We start from the raw sequence: 18,626 nt of genomic DNA on the forward strand, positions 1-18,626 counted from the left end.
AACTATCAATAACATTTTGATAAATTTTTTTCTAGAATCTAGACATAATTTTCTTTCTTTCTTTTAAAAAATATTTGTGGGTCTTCCCTGGTGGCTCAGTGGTTGAGAGTCTGCCTGCCGATGCAGGGGACACAGGTTCGTGCCCCGGTCCAGGAAGATCCCACATGCCATGGAGCAGCTAGGCCCGTGAGCCATGGTCACTGAGCCTGCGCATCCGGAGGCTGTGCTCTGCAACGGGAGAGGCCACAACAGTGAGAGGCCCGTGTACCGCAAAAAAATAAAAAAAATAAAATAAATTAAAAAAATAAAAAATATTTGTAATCGTACACTATATACACTTTGGTACCCTATTTTTTCCTCTTGGAAGTATATTGCAATGTTTTTTCTGCTTTATTTCACATGATTTTTAGGATTGGCATGGAGTTGTCAGGAGGATGTACTGTAACAGGGAAGAGCAAAATCTGACTCCATGTTGGATCTGTTTCTTTGACTTTAACCTTTGCTTTTCATTGCTTTTGTTACTATAATCATACATAATGGTCTGCCTCAGGGAACCCTGCCCCTCTGCCTGAATGTTAAAATAATGGGCCTTTGTTCAGCTCACAGGGAGACAATCTGACCCTGCCCACCTATGAATGGCTGTAGAAAGGAAGAAATTCTCACATACCCTCCCCAATGCTGGCCAAGCCAGGCAAAACTAATGGCCCTTTTACTTTACTTCCTCACCTCCTCCCCATCTCTGTTCTATAAAAGAAGCTGGCATCCAGAGCCCGGTAAGATGGTTTGGGGGACACTAGTCTGCCATCTTCTTGGTCTTCCAGCTTTCCGAATAAAGTTGCTATTCCTTGCCTCAACATCTCATCTCCCGATTTATTGGTCTGTTGTGTGGCGAGCAGAGTGAGCTTGGACTTGGTAACAGTACTATAAATCAAGAAAAGAAAGATCAGGATATAATCTTTGTCTTCAAGTAAATAAAAAATCTAACATGTAGCACACTGGCTTTCAAATCCTGATTCCACCATGTACAGTCTGGGTGAGCTGGGACAGGATGTTTAATTTTTCCACGTCTCAGTTTCTTTATCCATAAATGGAGAGGGTATCACCTTTTCCTCATAGCAATGCAGAAGGATTATAGTTGCTGATACACCTAAGTGTTGAGTCCAGTGCCTGGCACATGGTCAGCACTCAGAAAGCACTACTGCTATTAATTATTACCAATAAAAGAGAGAATGCTTGAGGACACTTAGTAAAGCACTATACAAATATCAGGGATGATTACTATTTTTTTAAAATGTTAGTAAGAGCTCTTTTTTTAATATAAATTTATTTATTTTTGGCTGCATTGCGTCTTCGTTGCTGCACATGGGCTTTCTCTGGGGCTACTCAGAGAAAGCAGGGGCTACTCTTCGTTGTGGTGCACAGGCTTTTCATTGCGGTGGCTTCTCTTGTTGTGGAGCACAGGCTCTAGGCACGTGGGTTTCAGTAGTTGTGGCATGCTGGCTCAGTAGTTATGGCTCATGGGGTCTAGAGCACAAGCTCAGGAGTTGTTGTACACAGGCTTATTTGGTCCACGGCATGTGGGATCCTCCTGGACCAGGGCTTGAACCTGTGTCCCCTGCATTGGCAAGTGGATTCTTAACCCCTGTGCCACCAGGAAAGCCCCAGGGATGATTAATATTAAGAAGGCATCTGATTTCTGAAAATAAAACAACTCATAAGCAGCTCAAATACATCTAAAATGTACACTCAGAGATTCATAGTTAAAAACAACAAATCTGTGTCTAATTGTTTGGTTACTTGACCACAATCTGGAATTCTCAGCTTCCTTTGCTTGATCATCAGCATTAAGATGGCCCTTGGGACAGTTCAGTACAATGAAAATTAATTATATAGGCATTTTACTGAAGTTTTGCTATGGTAAAATGTTTTAATAACTTGGAGGCTATGTCCCTGCTCTTTTAGTCCAATATGAAAGAAGTTTAGTCAGGTGAGAGGTCAGTAAGCAATCAGCAGAGGTTTGAAAGAGAAAAGGAAGCAATGCATAGCCATGACAGTGATCATGAAAACAGAATATTGGAACTAGAAAAGATTGTTTGAATGATATGGGGTCATATCCAGATTCTATAGCTTCCTCGCCTTGCGACTTTGGGCAAATTCTTTGACCTCACTATGCATCATCTGTAGACTGGAAATAATAAGACCCATTTTTAAGAATATGGTGAGTTTGGGAGGTAATGTAGTTAGACACCTGACACCTGGTACATTGTAGATGCTCATGAATGATAATTTGCTTTCATTAATGCAGGCTGTTTTAGTTTTAAGGCAGGCATACCTGAACATAGTAAAATCACAGCACAGCACGAGAGAGTTAATGTTGCTATAGAACAGGGGTCAGCAAAGTATGGTAGGTGGCCCAAATTCAGCCCACTGCCTGTTCGTTTGGGGTTTTTTTTAGTTTTTTAAAAATTTATTTATTTACTTTTTGGCTGTGTTGAGTCTTTGTTGCTGCATGTGGGCTTTCTCTAGTTGCAGGGAGTGGGAGTTACTCTTTATTGCAGTGCATGGACTTCTCATTGTGGTGGCTTCTCTTGTTGCAAATCATGGGCCCTAGAGCACACAGAGTTCAGTAGTTGTGGTGTGTGGGCTCAGTAGTTGTGGCTTGCAGGCTCTAGAGCACAGACTTGGTAGTTGTAGTGCACGGGCTTAGTTGCTCTGTGGCATGTGGGATCTTCCTGGACAAAGACTTGAACCCGTGTCCCCTGCATTAGCAGGCAGATTCTTAACCACTGCGCCAGCAGGGAAGTCCCATACTGCCTGTTTTTGTGAATAAAGTTTTATTAGAACATTGCCATGCTCATTCATTTACGTATTGTCTATGGCTGTTTTCATGCTGCAAAGGCAAAGATGCACATAGTTGGGACAGAGACCATACAACCTGCAAGTCTAAACTATTCACCATCTGACCTTTATAGGAAATGTTTCCCAACCTCTCCTTCAGAGACAGATTCAACTGCTTATACAGCACCCCATCGAACTAACATCATGGCAATATTAAAAAATACAGCTTATAATGATCATGATTACATATATGAAGAGTACCAAGTGAGAATCAGTTCCAACACGCTGTCGTGAATACTTTCTTAGGAAAGGGAGGAGAAAGAACACTTTGTCAGCTTGAATGTTCCCAAGGGATTACATTCATATCTCTACTTGTTAGATTAATCACCAACTAGCTGCTAATGTAATAAATGTGATTTAGGAGTTAAAAAGCCTATCTCTCCACAAAGTGAATTGCATTAACAGTAGACAAATAAGTTATTTCTTGCAAGCCTCGTCTATTTTATATGTGGCTCTCATGAAGCCTACTTCTCAGATTTCAAGGACTCTGGGTTTCCGTCCTGAATAGATAGCTGCTGGTTTCCTGGACAGCATTGGAAAGAGGAGTTTAAAATGACAGAAAATGACAAAAAAGGGACATTATCTGTCATTGTGGTTTGCAAAAGTACTATTATACTCCACAATAGCAGTTCTCAAACTTTTTGGTCTCAGGACCCTTTTACACTTAAAAATTACTGAGGACACCAAGGAGCTTTTGTTTATGTGGATTATATCTGTCAATATTTTACCATATTATAAATTAAAACTGAGAAGTTTAAAAAATATTCATTTGTTATATCATTTTAAAAGTAGTAAAGATAAACCTATGACATCATAATAAAAAATAACATTTTAATGGAAAATAATTATATTTTCAAAATGTATAAAACTGTCAGGAGAATGATATCATTTTACATCTTTGTAAATCAATTTAATGACTGAATCAATAGAAAGCAGCCGGATTCTCATATCTGTTGTTGCATTCAATCTGTTGTGATACTAGGCATCATGTAGCTTCTGGAAAACCACTGTACACATGTGACAGAATGAGAGTGAAGAAAGAAAATAATGTCCTAGTATTACTATGAAAATGGTTTTGACCTCATGCATTCTTCTGAAAGGGTCTTGGGACCTGGGACCACACCTTGAGGACTGCTGCCTTGTAGTATATGTACCCTCACCTTCCTCTTCTCTGGCTCCCCACTTCCCCAAAATACACGGGAACATAACCAAGTTCTCCACAGCCCAAGACCAGTCCAACTTGTATTCATTAACCCTCTTTCCTGAAGAAGATTTAGATTGTAGTTAGGCAACCTGATTGAGTCCCTCTCTGTTACTGATTATCTGTGAGTGTGTGTGTGTGTGGCCTTTGGTAAGTCATTTCACATTTCTGAACCTCGATGTTCTCATACGTAAAAGAGAGCAATTGTATTAGGCAGAGCTTTCTACCAGAGGTATGTGGATACCTGGAGGTTACCAGAGTTACTGCAAGGGGAGTGGGGTTCCAGATCTCCATAACTATTGTCTGAATTGGATATACTGTATTTTCCCCACATATTCATACTGCAATTTTTCAAATGTATATAGAAATTAGTTGCTCTCATGATACTAATTGGAAAATGTTTTAAATTAAGAGATTTGTTTATTTCAGTGGCTTTTAGTCATGGTCTATTTTCTCAATTAATATAAGATTAACTGTTAACATGCAGGTAGCTACACCCTCATTTAGTGCTAAAGGCTAGAAGGAGGTCCTCCTTGGGAACCTCTGGGAACGTTTTTACCAGCTGTGACATGAAATAATTGAAAGCAGCCGGATTCTCATATCTGTTGTATTCTCATATCTCATATCTTTGTATTCTCATATCTCTCATATCTATTCTGATTCTATCACAAAAATACTGTGGCAGGTTGATTTTCTACTACAACGTCCACTGTCCACATGCTTTTCTACATTATGACTCCCCCATCAAGGCATGGAGTCGCTCTCCTCCCCTCGACTCTGGGCTGCCTTATGACTCACTTGCATGACTTTGAAGCCTAGGTCAGAAAAGGCCACACAGCTTTTCCTTGCTTCTCTTGGGATGTTCCCTTTGGGAAAAGCCAGCCACAATGTAGAAAGTGTGACAAACCTAAGACCACCGTGAAGACAGTCTAGCTGACCGAGCTGGTGGAGCCAAGCCTTCCAGCCATCCCATGTGCCAGGCATGTGAGTAAAGCTCCTCCACCAGCTGAGTATAACTGAAGAATTGCCCAGTTGAAACCTGCCTGAATTTCTAACCTCAAAATTATGACATATAATAAAGTAGTTGTTAGTATAATTTGCCCGGTTTTGAGGTGGTTTGTGATGCAGCAATACATAACCAGGCAGCAGTGTCTTTGTGTAAGTAATCCGGCCTTGCTGAGCCTCTGTTTCCTGAAGAGGTTGTGTGAGATGATCTTCATGGTACCATCTTGCTCCTCAACTCTACAACTTTGCCCTCTCTCCACTTGAGACCATTCACCCCCCAGTCCACTGGAGCAGTGGCCTCTGTTTTGGTCTGAACAGGGTCCGCTCCCCTCTGGGTGACTGAGTCTGGGAAAGATACCACCATATTATGGAAGACCTGGGGTCTCCAGCTCCATGATATTGGGGTCTCAGCAATGAGCAATTGAGGGCCCTGGACAATCAGCACAGCTGAGGGTGGGAACGGCCATCGAGAACCACGGTAAGTGCTGCATGGGGCTCTTTCAGTTCTGTGAGCAAGCAAGCACTCATTTGAATGAAGGGAAACTGCTCAAACACCTTAGAGCCAATGTACCCACTAACAAACCCCCATAGCCCCTTGCATTATAACATAAGTCAGCTAGAGGACACGACTAAGTGGAAAGAAGCCATTATAAGCCATTAAGTGAGTAGCTTAAAACGGCAACACACTGACCCAATGGCTTATAATTGTCACCAGGAAAGATGCTACAAAGCAGTCTGGTGAGTTATTCTGAAACTTGAAGATGACGGGAGAGAAAGAGCACGGTGATCACAGGAAGTGAGGGATAAGAGCTTACACCCCACAGACATCAACGCACTCTACAGTTCCCAGCACCTAGCTCAACTAATGTCAAAAGGTAGCAGTTTGTGAAAGTGTCACACAATCCCCTCAGGACAAAAAAAATCCAAATATAATTATTTCTTAAGAACAAAGTCTTTCTTAATGTCCCCAGGCAGAATGGATTAACCTTTTCAGGATTCTCTGATTGTGTATCATCCTCTTATGGCTCTAGTATCATTATATCACTTGTTGTTTAAATTGATGTGTCACTTAGATGGTGAATTCCAGGTTGTGCGTGTAAGAGTAGTTCAAAGTGTGCCCTTTTCCTGCCAACTGATGCATAACAAGCATACAACAAAGGTTTGGTAAATGAATGATGAACGAGTGGATAAATGAACAAATAAGAGAGTGAATTAATGAATGCATAAATGGACTGAGTACTTTTTGTAGGTGAAAATGAACTATGCCAGGATATAAACTGCTGCTTAAGGCTATGGGGAATTGCTTGAGTGCTTTACCTTTTTTCAGCCTAATGCCTGTAAGCAATTGTTTGAAAAAGCAGTCCCACATCCCCCTATCGCCTCTTCCTTAGTTGTATGCTTGGAAAATGGAGTCCTTTGTGAATACGTTTATGGATATGATGTGCTTTTTGACTCAAGGATATGGTTGGAGGGAAATAATAAATATATGGTGAGGTTGGAGAGGAAACTTTTTTTTAAAGGGGTGGAGACTGTAGAACTTTTTCTGTATATACAAGATTAATACGGCCTGTGATAGGGTGGAAGTTGTGAGATACAACAGAAAGAGTACAGATGGGAGTCAGACTGACATGGGACTCAGTCCTCAGTTTTACCACCAACTGGCAGGGTATGGTGGCCATGAGCACGTGCTTTGCAGACCTCCTACTCCAGGGAGTGTAACCTACCATGGACCCCAGCTGCTGTGCTCCGAAATCCAGCCCTGCCCTCAGTCCGAGGCCAGGCTGCCTGTGGGCTGCTCCCAGCCAGTGCTGTGTGTGTAGGGGATATAAAGGCACTCATGGGAGACAAAAGACTCTCTTGCTGGCTAATTTTTGCTCTAGGACTCCTTGATGGCCTTGTGGAACCTTCCTTAGACTACATGGCATTGCAGGAGCTGCCACTTCTCTCCTGCTCTCCTTTACTTATATTCAGACTTACATTGTGGTCTGTCAGCTCTCCCAGATTTCCTCCCAATGTTCCCTACACACGCATTTCTTCTAATAAAATCCTTGCATTGTTAACCCTGTCTTGTTTTCTCTTTCTTGGACTATCTGGATAACACATGGTGTGACCTTAGACAATTACTTCATCTTTGAATCTGTTTCTTCATTAATGTCTAAACAGGGTTAATAATACCTGTTACATGGGTGTTATAAGAATGACTAACTGTGATCATACTTGAAAGGCTCTTAACCAGGTACCTGGCAAATATAGATGCTTAATAAATGTCACTTTTCTTCCCTTTCACATCTCCTCTTTTCCTTTGAAAAGTTCCTGGCACTGGGGTTAAATTGCATTTACTTATGCACATATGACCTGTGGCATTTGGAAAGAAATGAAGTCTTAGTGTAATAAAGTGGTCCTGTTTTAATTATAGTCCTTCCCACTTCTCATTAACTGCTTCTCAATTTGGGGGAAGCTTAACTTTGCAGACCTCTCTGAAATGTTTGATGTGTTTAATAATGGGAGTTGAAAGGGAAAAAATAGCTGTGAGGGAGAACCTTATTAACTTTGCGTGCTAGTTTTATTACTACCTTCGATAAAGCTGATGCCAAACACTTTACCTTGTCATCCAGTTTCCGTGCGTTGAAGGCAAGTTCAACGTAGTCATCATTGCCAGATAATTCCTCAGCAATCACCTAAAGGAAAAAGGACACATCAGGTGCAGTGGCAGTTGGACAACTAAGCCCAGGAATTCATGAACAATTTAGCTCATGTTTGATCCAAAAATCAACAAAGACTGACATTTGGCATGGAGTTTCCCACAACACAGTAAAGATGGTACAGCATCAACAGGTGTACAGGGAACTCCCTAGAACAGACCACAGAAGATAACTAGATCTCATCTGTGCTGAGCATGAGAACATGAGATATGGGGTATAAGCTAAGGGAAGAGGTTTTGGAGGAGCAATTAGGAAGAGCTTCTTCCTTCAAAGGTCACACAGCACTGAATGGCACGTCCATATAATTATATACATTTTCTTCTTTGGGAAGTGACAAAAAAGGAGGAGCAGGCAGCAATATTTCTTCACTGTTTTGAATCACACCAACAAGGGATGGGGAATAAACTGGTCTCTACATCCTTTCCAGACCAACGATCATAAGGTCACCAAAGAAATATTCTAATTCCACTGTTTCAAAAAGACTGTCCTTGGGCTTTGAGTGAGAGAGAGAGAGAGAGGGAGAGAGAGAGAGAATAAGGAACTATACCCTTAACTCTCAAGAACAGAGAATTTCTGACAAAGACTTTGACATAAGTGAAGAGATAATAACCTATCATCCTTTTTCATAAAATATCACTTCCCAATATTGAATAGTGACTCTCAAAACCTTGGAACAGAAACTGGTGGAAAAGAAGTGAGGAGACAGGCCTGAGGAGCAGGGGCGGGAGGTTCGAGACTAAGGTGGTGTGAGAGCCATGTGGAGGACAGAATCTTGGGGCTCTAGCCAGGTGTCAGGGCTATGCCACTGAGGTGGAAGAGCCAAGTTCAGGACACTGGCCCACAAGAGACCTACCAGCTCCACGTAATATCAAATGGCAAAAATCTCCCAGAGATCTCCATCTCAATGCCAAGACCCAGCTCCACTCAATGAACAGTAAGCTGCAGTGCAGGACACCCTATGCCAAACAACTAGCAAGACAGGAACACAACCCCATCCATTAGCACAGAGGCTGCTTAAAATCATAATAAGGCCACAGATACCCCAAAACACACTACCACACGTGGACTTGACCACCAGAAAGACAAGAACCAGCCTCATCCACCAGAACATAGACACTAGTCCCCTCCACCAGGAAGCCTACACAAGCCAATGAACCAACCTTAGCCACTGGGGACAGACACCAAAAACAATGGAAACTACGAACCTGCAGCCTGCGAAAAGGGGATCCAAAAAACAGAAGGTTAAGCAAAATGAGAAGACAGAGAAACACACAGCAGATGAAGAAGCAAGGCAAAAACCCACCAGACTTAACAAATGAAGAGGAAATAGGCAGTCTACCTGAAAAAGAATTCAGAATAATGATAGCAAAGATGATCCAAAATCTTGGAAATAGAATAGAGAATATACAAGAAACCTTTAACAAGGACCTAGAAGAACTAAAGAGTAAACAAACAGTGATGAACAACACAATAAATGAAATTTAAAGTTCTCTCGAAGGGATCAATAGCAGAATAACTGAGGCAGAAGAACAGAAAAGTGACCTGGAAGATAGAATAGTGGAAATAATTACTGCAGAACAGAATAAAGAAAAAAGAATGAAAGGAATTAAGGACAGCCTCAGAGACCACTAGGACAACATTAAACAAACCAACATTTGAATTATAGGGGTCCCAGAAGAAGAAGAGAAAAACAAAGGGACTGAGAAAATATTTGAAAAGATTATAGTTGAAAACTTCCCTAATATGGGAAAGGAAATAGTTAATCAAGTCCAGGAAGCACAAAAAGTCCCATACAGGATAAATCCAAGGAGAAACACACCAAGACACATATTAATCAAACTATCAAAAATTAAATACAAAGAACAAATATTAAAAGCAGCAAGGAAAAAACAACAAGTAACACATAAGGGAATCCCCATAAGGTTAACAGCTGATATTTCAGCAGAAACTCTGCAATCCAGAAGGGACTGGCAGGACATATTTAAAGTGATGAAGGAGAAAAACCTACAACCAAGATTATTCTACCCAGCAAGGATCTCATTCAGATTTGATGGAGAAACTAAAACATTTACAGACAAGCAAAAGCTAAGAGAACTCAGCACCACCAAACCAGCTTTACAAGAAATGCTAAAGGAACTTCTATAGGCAGGAAACACAAGAGAAGGAAAAGACCTACAATAATAAACCCAAAACAGTTAAGAAAACGGTAATAGGAACATACATATCGATAATTACCTTAAATGTAAATGGATTAAATACTCCAACAAAAAGACACAGACTGGCTGAATGAATACAAAAACAAGACCCATATATATGCTGTCTACATGAGACCTAGGGACACATACAGACTGCAAGTGAGGGGATGGAAAAAGATATTCCATGCAAATCGAAATCAAAAGAAAGCTGGAGTAGCAATTCTCATATCAGACAAAATAGACTGTAAAACAAAGACTAGTACAAGAGACAAAGAAGGACACTACATAATGATCAAGGGATCAATCCAAGAAGATATAGCAAATGTAAATATTTATGCACCCAACATAGGAGCACCTCAATATATAAGGCAAATACTAACAGCCATAAAAGGGGAAATCGACAGTAACACACTCATTGTAGGGGACATTAACACCCCACTTTCACCAAGGGACAGATGATCCAAAATGAAAATAAATAAGAAAACACAAGCTTTAAATGATACGTTGAACAAGATGGACTTAATTGATATTTGTAGGGCACTGATCCTAAAACAAAAGAATACACATTCTTCACAAGTGCCCATGGAACATTCTCCAGGATAGATCATATCTTGGGTAAAAAATCAAACCTTGGTAAATTTAAGAAAACTGAAATCATATCAAGTATCTTTTATGACCGCAATGTGATGAGACTAGATATCAATTATAGGAAAAAATCTGTCAAAAATTCAAAAACATGGAGGCTAAACAATATGCTTAAATAACCAAGTGATAACTGAAGAAATCAAAAAGGAAATCAAAAAATACCTAGAAACAAATGACAATGAAAACACGATGACCCAAAACCTATGGGATGCAGCAAAAGCAGTTCTAACAGGGAAGTTTAGAGCAATACAATCCTACCTTAAGAAACAAGAAACAACTGAAATAAACAACCTAACTTTATACCTAAAGCCATTAGAGAAAGAAGAACAAAAATACTCCAAAGTTAGCAGAAGAAAAGAAATCATATAGATCAGATCAGAAGTAAATGAAAAGGAAATGATGGAAATGATAGCAAAGATCAATAAAACGAAAAGCTGGTTCTTTAAGAAGATAAACAAAATTGATAAACCATTAGCCAGACTTATCAAGAAAAAAAGGAAGAAGACTCAAATCAATAGAATTAGAAATGAAAAAGGAGAAGTAACAACTGACACTGCAGAAATACAAAGGATCATGAGAGATTACTACAAGCAACTCTAGGCCAATAAAATGGACAACCTGGAAGAAATGGACAAATTCTTAGAAATGCACAACCTTCTGAGACGGAACCAGGGAGAAATAGAAAATATAAACAGACCAAACACAAGCAGTGAAATTGAAACTGTGATTTAAAATCTTCCAACAAACAAAAGCCCAGGACCAGATGGCTTCACAGGCGAATTCTATCAAACATTTAGAGAAGAGCTAACACCTATCTTTTCTCAAACTCTTCCAAAATAGAGCAGAGAGAGGGACATTCCCAAACTCATTCTACGAGGCCACCATCACTCTGATACCAATACCAGACAAAGATATCACAAAGAAAGAAAACTACAGGCTAATGTCACTCATGAACTTAGATGCAAAAATCCTCAACAAAATAGTAGCAAACAGAATCCAACAGCACATTAAAAGGATCATACACTATGATCAAGTGGGGTTTATCCTAGGAATGCAAGCATTCTTCAATATACGCAAATCAATCAACGTGATACACCATATTAACAAATTGAAGGAGAAAAACCATATGATCATCTCAATAGATGCAGAGAAAGCTTTTGACAAAATTCAACTCCCACTTATGATAAAAACCCTCCAGAAAATAGGCATAGAGGAAACTTTCCTCAACATAATAAAGGCCATATATGACAAACCCACAGCCAACATTGTCCTCAATGGTGAAAAACCGAAATTATTTCCACTAAGATCAGGAACAAGACAAGGTAGCCCACTCTCACCACTATTATTCAACATTGTTTTGGAAGTTTTAGCCACAGCAATCAGAGAAGAAAAAGAAAGAAAAGGAATCCAAATTGGAAAAGAAGAAGTAAAGCTGTCATGGTTTGCAGATGACATGATACTATACATAGAGAATCCTAAAGATGCTACCAGAAAACTACTAGAGCTAATCAATGAACTTGGTAAAGTAGCAGGATACAAAATTAATGCACAGAAGTCTGTTGCATTCATATACACTAATGATGAAAAATCTGAAATTGAAATTAGGAAAACACTCCCATTTACCATTGCAACAAAAAGAATAAAATATCTAGGAATAAACCTACCTAAGAAGACAAAAGACCTGTATGCAGAAAATTATAAGACACTGATGAAAGAAATTAAAGATGATACAAAGAGATGGAGAGATAGACCATGTTCTTGGATTGGAAGAATCAGCCTTGTGAAATGACTCTATTACCCAAAGCAATCTACAGATTCAATTCAATCCCTATCAAACTACCACTGGCATTTTTCACAGAACTAGAACCAAAAATTTCACAATTTGTATGGAAACACAAAAGACCCCAAATAGCCAAAGCAATCCTGAGAAAGAAAAACAGGGCTGGAGGAATCAATCTCCCTGACTTCAGATTATACTACAAAGCCACAGTAATCAAGACAGTATGATACTGGCACAAAAACAGAAACATAGATCAATGGAACAGGATAGAAAGCCCACAGATAAACCCATGCACATATGGTCAACTTATCTTTGATAAAGGAGGAAAGAATATACAGTGGAGAAAAGACAGTCTCTTCAATAAGTGGTGCTGGGAAAACTGGACAGCTACATGTAAAAGAATGAAATTAGAACACTCCCTAACACCATACACAAATATAAACTCAAAATGGATTAAAAACCTAAATGTAAGGACAGACACTATCAAACTCATAGAGGAAAATATAGGCAGAACACTCTATGACATAAATCACAGCAAGACCCTTTTTGACCCACCTCCTAGAGAAATGGAAATAAAAACAAAAATAAACAAATGGGACCTAATGAAACTTAAAAGCTTTTGCACAGCAAAGGAAACCATAAACAAGACCAAAAGACAACCCTCAGAATGGGAGAAAATATTTGCAAATGAAGCAACTGACAAAGGATTAATCACCAAAACATACAAGCAACCCATGCAGCTCAATATCAAAAAAACAAACAACCCAATCCAAAAATGGGCAGAACACCTAAATAGACATTTCTCCAAAGAAGGTATACAGATTGCCAACAAACACATGAAAGAATGCTAAACATCATTAATCATTAGAGAAATGCAAATCAAAACTACAATGAGATATCATCTCACACCAGTCAGAATGGCCATCTTCAAAAACTCTACAAAATAAATGCTGGAGTGAGTGTGGAGAAAAGGCAACCCTCTTGTACTGTTGGTGGGAAAGAAAATTGATACAGCCACTATGGAGAACAGTATGGAGGTTCCTTAAAAAACTAAAAATAGAACTACCATATGACCCAGCAATCCCACTACTGGGCATATACCCTGAGAAAACTATAATTCAAAAAGATTCATGTACGAAAATGTTCACTGCAGCTCTATTTACAATAGCCAGGACACGGAAGCCACCTAAGTGTCCATCAACAGATGAATGGATAAAGAAGATGTGGCACATATATACAATGGAGTATTACTCATCCTTAAAATGGAACAAAACTGAGTTATTTGTAGTGAGGTGGATGGACCTGGAGACTGTCATACAGAGCGAAGTAAGTCAGAAACAGAAAAGCAAATACCGTATGCTAACACATATATATGGAATCTAAAAAGAAAATGAAGAAAAACGGTCAGAAGAACCTAGGGCCCAGACGGGAATAAAGATGCAGACCTACTAGAGGATGGACTTGAGGATATGGGGAGGGGGAGGGGGAAGTTGGGAAGGAGTGGGAGAGTGGCATGGACATATGTGCATTACCAAGCGAAGATCGATGGCTGGTGGGAGGCAGCCGCATAGCACAGGGAGATCAGCTCGGTGCTTTGTGACCACCTAGAGGGGTAGGATAGGGAGGGTGGGAGGAGAGATATGCAAGGGGGAGTATATATGGGGACGTATGTGTATGTATAGCTGATTCACTTTGTTATAGAGCAGAAACTGGCACACCATTGTAAAGCAATTATACTCCAATAAAGATGTTAAAAAAAAAGAAGTCAGTAGAAAAACAACAACAACAACAAAAATATAAGGCCCAATGTAGCTGCATATAGGTTAAACCACTGCTAAATCATGTTAGGACTTCACCATGCATTCGGAGGCCGTAATGTGTGGACACCCTTATCAAATTTGTTATGTGGAGACACTGAGCTTTAATTCAATTTTATCTCCATTCTATCTGAGATCAACTTTTCCATTATGAGTTGGGTTCATCTGTTCTGAGTACACATTGGTAGGCTCTGGAAATTTTTATTTTATGCATAATATTAAAGCTAAAAGAGTTGTCTAAAGAGGGAAGGATCCTTCCAAACGTGTGAGCACCTGAAGAGTAGGGAACATGGGTCCAGATACACAGTGAAAACTGAAGAACTACTTGATAAACCAGAAATCATCATATTTACATTTTTCATTCAATTCTCTTTTGTCCCATATCATCTTAATGCCTCTTACACTCCACTTGAGCTGAGGTCTTTAACTATTTTGTGGTTACAGACACCTTTGGAAAGATGATGAAAGTTATGACCTCCATTTGCAAAGCCTAGAAAATTTTGCACATACTTTTAAGTGTTTTCCAGAAGTTATGGAAGCCATTGTTCTGATCCAAGGACACAGGATACAGAGGAGTATTTAAATATTTAAAATTAGGAAGGAGATTAAGTTTTTCTGGGCTTTGTAGAGAAAGGAAATTCCCAAGAAGTCTTAGAGAAAAGTGACAAAATGAGCTTTTGTTCACCTGCGAAAGAACCGTGGCAGATCTCACACCTGGGTTCACCATCCCAAGTCTTATCTAGGATTGTGGGCTTTGGTAGTGAGCCCGTGGGTCCATGGATTTTTAGAGCACCAATGGCATCTTTAAAGACCGTTTGAACCATTTGTTCATGATTGAACATGGCAGTCAAGAATAAGCTCTGACATGACTGTGTCATTTTAAAATTTAATATTCAAGCCAACAAACTCAGCTAAGTGCTTGTGAGAATGGTCCTAAACTTTCACCAGTGGAAATAAAATATTTTTGAATTTTTCCTTTAAAAAATGGCTTAAATTTTTAAAAAATGAACCAGTCACTTTCTAGTTAAAAAGGAATGTTCAGAGGAACTTAGGAGGTTTTCCTCCCGAGACAATCTGCCTTGCAATCAATTCAGATTCTCCTGGTACTTTTTTCTACCTATTACTATTATTTTTTGTCCACACAGCTAAATGGTTAGACTATCTTTCTTAAGGGCGCTAATACAAGATGCCAAAGTTTCAAATACTGGAGTTCTACTTGAACATTTAATATTTTATTTATAAATACTTCCAGTATTACCTTATAGAACATTCTGCAATGACAGAAATGTTCTGTAATCTGCACTGTTCAATATAGCAGTGGCCAGCCACATGGAACTACTGAGCACTTGATACATGGATAGTGGAAGGAATGACTATTTGCTTTTATTTAATTTTAAGTTCAAATAATCACATTGCTACCAAATAGAACAGTGCAGTTCCAAACTATTATATTAGAGAGGAGAGTTAAATGCTGGGCTCTCTCATCCTTAGGCAACAGACCAAACCTTGGACTAAATGATATTAGAGCATTTTTTTTTTCTCAAGAAACTGAGAAACAGGGACAGGTAGCTTTTTTTGGCAGGGGGCTGGGGGGGATAGGTAGCTCTGATGATTTGAAAACTCCAGGCAATTCTGTATTCTTACTGTGCTCAATAACTCCATCTTTGTCCCCTGCTAAAACCTACATTTAATTACAGAAGTGCTTAGTTGAAGTGAATGGCCTCACTTTCAAATCTTTTTTCGTACAATGGAAAGGTCAAAATTGTATTGTCAGGAAGGAGAAAGATGGAAAAAAGAAAGGGCAACTGGGAAAGTTGAGCAGTTGTGGGTTCAACTCCCAACATCCAGAGGGTCAGCTTCCCACGTGGCTGGGTCGGACCAGCCAGTTCCATTTTGGGCGCCTGGGCAGGTGGCTGCTTAGGGAGGGCTCACCGTGATGGAGGATTTCCCTGCCGTGTTCCCGTGCTTCAACAAGGATTTGGACAGCTTTCTCTGGGAAACAATCTGTACAAAAGGAAACACAAGGTGGAGATACTAGTCATATACTTGCAGGTATACTCTTTAGTATTTCCCTTACAAAATTTTGCACTTACAGCTCTCCTTGAAATTATGACATCAATGTTCATTTATTTTCCAAGGTTCTTCGACAAACCTCTCCTAAATACAGGTCATTCCCTTCTTTCCTCTTATGGCTTGTGCTGTAAGTGTGAGTGTGTAAGGGATTACAGATAATTCAGTACTAATGGAGGTGGCTTAATCATTGCTGAGACATTTATATTAAAATTAGACAAAACATATTGGATATGTACATTAACATAAAGGAGATGAAGTTTCAGAATGATCTCAAATTAGCACTAAAACCTCTGCACTAAAATGTGCAGAGTGGAGGATGGAGTGAAGGGAGGAAGGAAACTCAAGGTCTAAATATACACTTCCTGTATCGATAACGTCTAGAGTTCTATTTTTACTATATTCAGTAGGAAGCAATAAAGTAAGTCATGAGGAGACTGATGCTCAGACAAGCCAAAAGGAGTAACTGGGGTCCTCTCCACTGGGAGCTATTCTCAGCAGAACCTGCCCCATCCCCTCTTGTTTTCTTTTCTGAGAGGGAAAGGTGGCAAGGCAATGAGGCTCTGATGGGCCTGCACCCCATGATTCCCCATGATTCCCAAAGGAGACAAGGCTTAAAAGACTAAAGTGAAAGCCGTGCTCTGCTCTCAGCAGAGGGAGAGCATAGTCCTCTGCTGTGGGCGGCAGCTTCTATCTGGATGGCCCCAGTGATCCCCACTTCCTGGTGTTCTTGCCATTGTGTAATTCCCTCCCCTTGAGTGTTGGGTGGATCCAGTGATTTGCTTTCAATGAACAGAATACTACAAAAGTGATGGGATATCACTTCAGGGATTAGGTTCCAAAATCACTGACTTCCTTCTTGCTCATCATCTCTCATTCTCTCTCTTAGAGCCTTTGCTCTGGGGGAAGCAGGCTGCTAGGTTGTGAACAGCCCTGTAGGAGCAGCCCACATGGCCAGGAATTGATGTCGCCACTCAACAGCCAGTGAGAACCAGAGGCTAGCCAGCAGCCGCACAACAGTCTGGAGCAGGTTCTCCCACAAGGTGAGTCTTGAGATAACTGCACCTCGACAGCAGCCTTGTGAGAGACCCTGGTCCAGAGGACCCAGCCACGCTGCCCCAACCCCTGACACACAGAAGTTGTGAGATAATAAGTGTTTGTTTTTAAGCTTTCAACTTTTGCAGTAATTTTTAATGCAGCAATCGGTAAAAGTACACATAAGAAAGGGAAGGAGATCACTGTGAAGAGTGGGGACATAAACCCATTCTCTGAAATCCTTATATATTTTGTCTCTGTGTTAGAGCAATAAAAATATTAGGAGTGTGCTAATATCAAATGCAAAAAGTTCAGAGACCTTCCCTAGGCCAAGCAGATGAAAGATCCTAATGTTCAGTCGGCTGTCATCTGAAGAAGGAGTGCTTCTATAAAGAATCACCAGGTGATGATGATGATGTTGATGACATCAATGAGAGCAATGGGAACTCCCATGTAAGTATACAGATCATGTGGGAGATGCCTTATTCATTCCAAAAATAATTATCTAGTCCCCAAAATATAACAAACTTGGTGCTAGGCACTAAGAATAGAGTGGTAAGCATAGTCAGATGCAATAGCTGACCTCATGGAGCTTAAATTTTAGTGGGGGAGATAGTAATAAACCAAATGGTCAAACAAATATAACTTGTCACAAAGGAGACATGCACTGGCCATGGTGGGGACGATGAATGGGGTGACTGAGAGTGGACCACTTATGAATCTCTGGCAGCAGTACAGGTGAGAGGTAATAGTGGCTATGGAGATGGAGAGAAAAGACTGGATTTATGAGATAGTTAGGTGTAAAATAGTCAGAATTTGGAAATGGATTGAATACAGAGAGAGTGGGAGGCATCCTAAAGTATCACTGGACCAGAGAGTTATGCCCTTCAGTGAGTTAAGAGTCACAAGAAGGGGACATTAAATTGGAAGGCAAAGAACAAAGTCTGGGGCAGAAAACAGACTGGAGTAGGTTGAAGAGGAGAGAAAGAGGAAGAAAATGGACAAGAAGAAAATTCTTTCGATGAGTTTGGCTATATAGTGGGGGAGAGAGAATAGACCCTGAGGGGAAGGAGAAATTCAGTAAGTTTTTTGTCTTAGTGGTTATTTTGTTGCTAACTTTACAGCCCCACAAATTTGGTATTATTAATTTCCTTTTATAGAGAAGCAAAGTTAGACACAGGGAGTTTAAGTAACATTCCTAAGGCCATAGAGCTAGGAGGGAGTGTGCCTGGGATTTGAACATAGGTCTGACTCCAGAAACTGATCTCCAGTTACATT

The 18,626-nt window shown here is 40.0% G+C and overlaps 1 protein-coding gene across 2 annotated transcripts in view; it reads right to left on the bottom strand.

Annotated features, from left to right (window-relative positions):
• The window catches only part of CPNE4 (copine 4), a 581,373-nt gene that overhangs the window by 150,117 nt on the left and 412,630 nt on the right, over window positions 1-18,626 (bottom strand). For both annotated transcript variants that reach the window (XM_067737446.1, XM_067737447.1), the window contains exons 4-5: window positions 16,176-16,247; window positions 7,708-7,782 (exon numbers count right to left, since the gene is read on the bottom strand). In XM_067737446.1, coding sequence (XP_067593547.1) covers window positions 7,708-7,782; window positions 16,176-16,247 — 147 coding nt within the window. The remainder of the gene's footprint in view (window positions 1-7,707; window positions 7,783-16,175; window positions 16,248-18,626) is intronic.

Source organism: Pseudorca crassidens, chromosome 5 (genome assembly GCF_039906515.1).
Source record: "Pseudorca crassidens isolate mPseCra1 chromosome 5, mPseCra1.hap1, whole genome shotgun sequence".
Taxonomy (NCBI): Eukaryota; Metazoa; Chordata; class Mammalia; order Artiodactyla; family Delphinidae; genus Pseudorca; species Pseudorca crassidens.